The sequence below is a fragment of the Trichechus manatus genome, unplaced genomic scaffold (assembly GCF_000243295.1).
Source record: "Trichechus manatus latirostris isolate Lorelei unplaced genomic scaffold, TriManLat1.0 scaffold00174, whole genome shotgun sequence".
NCBI classification, from domain to species: Eukaryota; Metazoa; Chordata; class Mammalia; order Sirenia; family Trichechidae; genus Trichechus; species Trichechus manatus.
Window position 1 is genome coordinate 476,896 of NW_004444110.1, and position 7,712 is coordinate 484,607.

General features: G+C 44.3%; 1 protein-coding gene across 1 annotated transcript; it reads right to left on the bottom strand.

The window, feature by feature from the left end:
• Window positions 1-821: 821 nt before the first annotated feature.
• Window positions 822-6,431, bottom strand: LOC105756797 (small integral membrane protein 43). The gene is given in 4 exon segments (XM_012558538.1): window positions 822-858; window positions 860-1,004; window positions 2,781-2,896; window positions 6,379-6,431. Coding segments are annotated over 4 exon segments (351 nt in total).
• Window positions 6,432-7,712: the final 1,281 nt, after the last annotated feature.

Here is a 7,712-nt window from a genome sequence, read left to right on the forward strand (position 1 = left end):
CTATACAAATTTAAGTTAAAATAAAAAATCTGCTTTCTCAGTCACCTTAGCCTCATTTCAAGGGTTCTCTAGTCACATGGGGCTAGCGGCTACCATATTAAACAGTGCAGATATAGAGCATTTTTGTCATCACAGAAAGTTCTTTTGGACAGCCCTGGATGTGGGAAGTGTTTCTTCTCCCTTTGCTTAGCCAGGATGTAGGCTGCTTATGGAAGCAGCACTGAGAGGCAAATCTTCTCCCCAGGATATTCCTGGATCAGTGTGGAGTCACAGGAGGGAGTAGGGTGGCCTTTCTTTGCATAGATTACCCACCCCGGTGCACGACAGGGAATGATCTTTTTATGGAAACAGAAGACACAAACCTGGACTCCACCAAAAATGTAACTGACAGGAAAATTAGGAAATAGAGAAATGATGCAGTACTTATCCCAAAACCTCCACCAAGCTAAAGAGATTATGTCCACCACCAAAGTGTGCAGGTCCAAGGGTTCTCCTCTAAAAAATCCTGATATGGGGCAAGTATAACAGCTGCGAGAGAAAGTCAATCCTGTCGAATGTTTTGTGAGAAAACCTAGGGTGTCTTTATTCAGCTCACTCTCGCAGAGCTGACTAGCGGTGCATGCAGTTTCAGTACTTTGAAGGAGCTATAGTTTTTATCTATTTCAGACATTATGCTCCTTTCCCGCTGCATTTTGAAACCATGGCATAGACTGCTGGTTGTCTAATATCTATTCTCATCTTCTTCCTTACCAAGAAAGCTCCAATTTGTTAATGGAAGTTATATGTCCAGCTTAAAAAAAAAAAAAAAGACCCTACATTTCTCAGGCAACCTTGCAGATAGCAGTAGTCAATGACAATTCTGACCATTGAGATGTCAGTGAAAATTCTTGGATTGCTGAAAAAGTTCTTTAAGAGAACGCAGACTCAACTGATGTGCCCTTCTTTTGCCTTTGGTCTTCCCCCTTCTTCTTGCCTGGAGCTGTAGCTGCCATCTTGGAACCTAGAGGAAAAAGCCAAGAGAACCTCAGCAGCCATTTCTACTCTGACATCCGTGAGATGCTGAACCAACGCCAGCAGCTGCCTACCCTGACTTCCTTGTTACATGAGAAAAAATGAAAACCCTGATTTGTTTAAGCCACTGTGCAGTCCAGTCATTTCCTGCTCTATTACCAAAATAGCAATCTGTCTTGATTCCCAACAGGAAAGTGAGATTTCTCCCTGAAAGTAAAGAATATCTTGCCTGAAGGATTGGTACATATTCAGTAAGTTCAAGTAACTTCATACAGTGATAGTTACAAAACAAAGATTGAGTATAAAGATTTTAGCTTGAACCCACACGTCTGCCCACAGGCCAAGGACCAAAAAAAAAAAAAACCAAACCCACTGCCATCAAGTCAATTCCAAGTCATAGCAACCCTATAGGGCAGGGTAGAACTGCCCCTATAGAGTTTCCAAGGAGCGCCTGGTGGATTTGAATTGCCAACTTTTTGGTTAGCAACCATTGCTCTTAACCACTACACCACCAGGGTTTTTCAGGCCAAGGAGAGAGTGGAGGAAATGTAAAAGAGCTGCTATTTAGGAAAACAAGAGGGGCTTTTTTTTTTTGCTTAATTCATCAAGAAGTTTTTTCCTAAGTGTTTATTATGTCCTAATTACTCTGCCAAACACTAGTCTGCCCTTCTGATTATGCAAATAATTGTACGGCAAGATGCTAACTACTCATGTAATTAATCAGATCACTATTTAAACCTATCACTTTATTTTATGTAGACAAATTAAGAAATAAAGAATTGAGAGATTTCTTTCACTGATTCAAACAAAAAAAATCTCTATATCAAAGATCTACAGTTCAATTTTTAATATCCCCTTGTGCGTGACACAGAGACCTGACAGTGATTGCCTAATGATCCTAATGATCATTGTAGTTTCACCTGAAATAAGCACAAATACCTCAGAGTAGCTGTAAAAAATTCTTAAAAACTACAGTACTCTGCAGAGATATACTCTTAATATTCTAAAGTATATAGCACCTTTGTTGTTGTTGTTAAGTGTTGTTGAGTCGGTTTCAATTCATAGCAACCCTACAGGACAGAGTAGAACTGCCCCATAGAGTTTCCAAGGAGCAGCTGGTGGATTTGAACTGCTGACCTTTTGGTTAGCAGGCAAGCTCTTAACCACTATGCCAAATACTACTTTCATAGTACCTTTACTATACTAAACCAAAAAACAAACTCATTGCCACTGTGTGGACTCTGACTCATAGCAACCCTACAGGGACTGTCTCATAGGGTTTCCAAAGCTGTAATCTTTCTGGAAAGGAGCCTGGTGGCTCATTGGTTAAAGCAATGGACTGCTAACAAGATTTACAGCCTTGGCCCCCTATGGGGTCGCTATGAGTGGGAATCCACTTGATGGCAGTGGGTTGGGTTTGGTTTTGGAATCCTTATGGAAGCAGGCTGCCACATCTTTATCCCTTGGAGCGGCTGGTGGTTTGAACAACTCACCTTTTGGTGAGCAGCTGAGCATTTAATCACTGCATCACCAGGACTCCTGGTATTCTAAGGTACCCACATTATATAGGTACTTCCAGTATTCTAGAAGTCCCTAGATTAGTAAGTATAACTTAGAAAAAATAAACATTTCCCACTATTCTAAATTATGTCTTCGATGATTTAAAAAAATTTTAAATCTATTGCACTTACTTTGTAACTATAGACAAGATTGGAAACCGGGAAAGTCAAGTGCTAAACGAGGGTACTGTATGTTTTTTACTCATCTACTTCCAAGTTTCTGCCCCTGCAAGTGAACCAAAAACAAATCCTGGCACCTTCTCATTCCCAGAAAAGCCCATGCATGGCACACTCTGGGTAAATGTTCTCCCTGCCATATTCGTCGTCTGTGGAATCACACCAGATGGCATCGGTCCTGCATCTGCAGCTGTGCTCTAAAACTGAAGTTCAGACATAGGGATCCACTTCATTAGACATTTTCCATTTTGCAGGTGTGAGTGTGATGTCATTCCCCTGCAACGTAAAATGGTCATCTTTCCAAGTGGAACTGCAGGTTCATTAGAAACGATGAAATGAGAACATTTGAAATGAAATACTAGCATTATTAATAACTTAATTTTGGCTCATTTCTGTATCATGTAAGAAATTCAACTCGGCTTCTAACACTGCTAAACAGTCCCTAAAAACCTTTAATTAAAAAAAAAAAAACATGGAAATCTTCTATAATCAAATTACATTTATATAATGAGCAGTTATTTTAAATGCTTCTAATTCCAAGTGCAATTTTCAAATGCATTAATGTCTAGCTCATATTTACATAGTCTTCAGAAATAGACTGGGCACACAAATTGTCAGAACCAGGGTGTGGTCAGTGAAGGGAGTAGCCGACATGTAAAAGGTGGGACACTAGACGGATCCATTGTGAGCGTCAGAACATTAGATCAAGGCCAAGAACTTATATAGGTAGCCAAAAAAAGTGAGTTCGAAAGTAGTTCTAATTTGGGAGATCAGTCTGTGCTGGGTCTTAGGAAAATGATGGTGGAACAAATGAACAGAAAAATGCAGCCCACAGACAGGTGTCTCTAACAAAGCCAGGGCAAAGCAGGAGACCAGCAGCAGAGAACATGAGGAACTTAATTCCGAGTGCAGGGCCAGGTTCCAGGCAGGGGTTGGGTAATAGGAATAAATGTTCATTGTTGCCTGGATAACCAGTTGCCTTGGAGTCAAATCCTCTGAATGAACTCAAAACTCCAACCTTTTGATCAGCAGCTTGTTAACTGTTTGCCCCACTCAGGGACTTTTGAGTCTACCCTGGCAATCTACTTCCAAAACATTAGCCATTGAAAATTCTATGAAGCACACTTCTACTCTGACACACACAGGGTCGCCATAAGTTGGAGTCAACTTGACAGTAACTGTTGTTGTTGTCGCCTGGATAAACGAGAACCCAGTAACTAACTAATTAGAGTCACCATCAGTCAATTCCCATTTATGGCGACCCCATGTGTGTCAGAGTAGAACTGTGCTGCATAAGGTTTTCAATGGCTGATTTTTTGGAAGTAGATCACCAGGCCTTTCTTCCAAGGTGCTTCTGGGTGAACTTGAACCAGTAACTTTTGGTTACCAGTTAGCTCGTTAACCAACTAATTAGATTACAAGGAGATTATAAAATAGCAACTGGATACTAATTAGAAGAGCAGCCATTCATTTCTTAGGAACCCAAGTCAGAGAATGAACCAAGAGATTGAGTTAACACTGAGATGTCAGCAAACTACTCACCCTGAGTTCTCTATATTCACCTGTCAAGGAAGAGTCAAGGATGGGTCAGACCTCCGCATGCCAGTGGCACTGCTAGGGAGATTAAAGAATTACAAAAGCGAGGAGCCAAGGAGGTGGTTAAAATAATTCTCATTCTGGATATTTACAATGTATGAAATGATTGTTTTCCATCCTTGTAAACAACTATAGTTGCTAACTAATTACTCCCACACTCCTCTCCAATGTCTGTATTAAACACTACAGACGTGTTAACCAAATACAGAACTATTGTTCAAGGTACAATACAGAATTACTGCAGTTGATTCTGGGAATTCAAATAGTCTTACTATACAGTTCTGAAAAAGAGGTACATATAAATAAGAATTTGCTCACAGTGTTATGTTTAAAATAAACCACTTATTTGATTAAGAACAGGTCTGTCCTGGCAAAATAAATTGAAAATGTGGGAAATTATCTGAAATAACTTGGGCCAAAAACTTTCTCCTAAGTACCTACCCAAGTGAGATTCATTTTTCTTCTCTTGAATTACCAACACAACTGTCTTCCACTGTATTTCTGTATTACCAACCTAGGCAAAAGTTAGTATTTCACTGATTTTAGCCTTAGTCTTCCTTTGTGCCTAAAATTTTCAATATTACCGTCATAGCAAGGACAGTTTATCCCACTTTAACAGACAACCTTGTAAAATAATTGGTGGCAAAATGTATCTGCATTACGTATTCCAACTACAAGAACCTCCTGCACTTTTTTCCAAAAGAGCAGAATGATTATTAAAATTGGAAGCATGTCTCACATCCCATTCTAATTTCCCCGATCCTCTAACTAGGCACTGATTCTTGCACTGAGTTAGGAATCAGCTTCTTGGTTCCAATAGAAGTTCATCCTTCTGAGTACAATAGAGCCTTCAACTTCACTGTACCCCTTTACCCATGCTAACCCTTCACTTTTATAGACCCTGGATCTTCAGAAGTGAGCCTTAGACAGAAGCAGTGAAGCCATGGATAGTCCCAGTTTACCATTTTCAGAAAGCTACATCAATCTCCCGTTGCTCTGGCCTTTTCCTTCCTAGCTACCACGTTGTAACCACAGCTGCGGTCCTTATCCACCAGTCAAAGGCAGCAGCTCCATTCCAGAATGCCCAATGATGCCATAAATCTAGGAAAAAGCATCTGGAAGATGAAGTTATTTCTAAAACTAACATTGCCCAGAGGGTGCTTAGGGCACACTGGTAAGAAATCCTGCTCTTGTCACACTTCCCCCCAAGGCTCTAATCGTTTAACCAGAAGCCACGATGCGCTCCTCTCATCCTCTTTTTTCCTGCTGTCTACACTGTGCAAACAATACGGTTTAGCCTGCATTCCTTGCCACAACCCAAAAGTTCATGCCCTGGGCAACCCAAAGCCATCTCCCAAAGATTTCACTCTAATGCTCACCTCCCGCTGTTCCCACCCCCATAGAAAATGGGCCACTATATCGCTGCTCTTCCATACCGCCAGTCGAACCCCATTAACTTTTTAAGACGGTCCTGGTGGCGCCGTGGTTAAAGCGCTGGGCTGCTAACCAAAAGGTGTTGGTTGGAACCCACCAGCCGCTCCTCAGGAGAAAGATGTGGCAGTCTGCTTCCATAAAGATTTCAGCCTTGGAAACCCTATGAGGAGGTTCTACTCTGTCCTATAGAGTCGCTATGAGTCAGTGGTTTTGTTTTTTTGTTTTTTTGGGGGGTGTTTACCAGAGTGCAAAAATATTTTAAGCAATATTTACTACACTCCAAGTGCACCCTCCGACCTCCCGTCCCATCGCACATACTCTTTCTCAGCAATCTGCATATTTAGGTTGACATTCGATTTTGTTTGAAAGTGAATGGCCTGAATTATCTGAATAATTTAGATTTTACCCATTAAGCACAAGCTAAATTGCAGGTGCGTTGGAAAAGAGGGCGTACAGCTGCCCAAAGTCATTCTGGCTCCGAAGTTCGAACTTCTCCCTTCTTCTCATTTCCCCTCCTCCCTAGAAAAGCTTGGAGTCCCTCCCGAAGAGCACAGCTCCAGGCCAGATCCCGTAACACCCCATCCCTGACACCCTAGCTTGCCGCAAGCCCGGAGCCTCCCGAAAGATGGATCGGCGATACCCTCCGCTCCCCATCCCCTAGCGCCGGAACGGACCTGCCAGCGTTGTCGTCCAGCCGGGCACCTGGAACACCGGCGGCCGCGTGGATGGAGGAGCGAGGCCGAGAAGCGGCCCCACGTCCGCGCAGCTCCGAGCCCTCCGACCAGTTGCAGAGCCTTGCCGGCCAAGTCGGGCCGCTGGAGCTCCGGCGAGTGCCGGACCGAGCGCCCGCCGCGGGCGCGTCACACCTCTTGCTCGCGGGAGAAGCCCCAAGGCTCTCGGTGCAGCGAGAGGCGCCCAGGCTGGAGCGCCCCAGCCGTGCTGGCCACGGAGTTCTTCAGCTGCTTGATGACCACGTAGAGCAGGAGGAAAAGTAAGAAGAGCAGGAAGAAGAAGAGCGCGAGGTAGAGCAGCAAGTTGAGCTCCCACTCCATGCTGGAGGCGCCGGCGCTCGGGGGCCGCGAGCGCTCGGCTTGGGCTGCAGCTGGCGGGCGAGGCGCGCGGCCCGCGCTCCCACCTCCGGTCTCCTCCGGCCCCGCGCGAAGGCGCCTCGCCTAGCGCTCGGACGCCGGGGTCCGCGCTCGTCCTCCCCAGCTCAGAGGAAACGCGCGGAAGAGCTGGTGTAAACCCCGCTGCGGCTCTCGCAGCAAGCAAGGATCCTCCCGCTTCGCCAGGATCCTCTCCTGCGCCCTTGAGGACGCGAGCGGATTTTTCTAGCAGCGAACTTCAGCGGGCGGGGACACCAGAAGAGGTCCCGGCTCAGCTTCCCAGGGGCGGTTAAGGCTGGTGGAAATCTTAAGATTTCCGTCCCCAACATCCAGCGAGTTTCCTAACTGCCTCCCTTCCTAATTAATTTCTTTCATTTTTTCCCTCTGTACCGGATTTCCGAAAGGGCAGGTGGTCCGGGGACTCAAAGGAATGAAAGATGACACTGAAGGTGGGGTCTGAAGGGCTATAAGATGACTCAGTGCTATTGGAGAACGTTATGGAGTCGGAATGAATTCCAGTTCAAGCTGTCTTGCTCTTCAATGTTGCAGATACACGCAGTACTATATAGAGTGCATTTTCCTATGGCCAACAGGTCATTTAGAAAAGCATTAAGAATAAAACCCATTTCAAAAGTTGTATTGTACAAGCTTTCAACTGTTAGCTTGAAATGCAATTTCGCTGGTGAAAACCAATAAACCATTTTACTTAAAGTGTCCCATTAGGTCCCTAATGCCTCTCTGTTTGATTGGAATCACCCATAGACCATATGGTATATAGCTCACCAGAGAAATTCAGTTTATCTATTGCTGTGTAACAAGTCACCCAGAG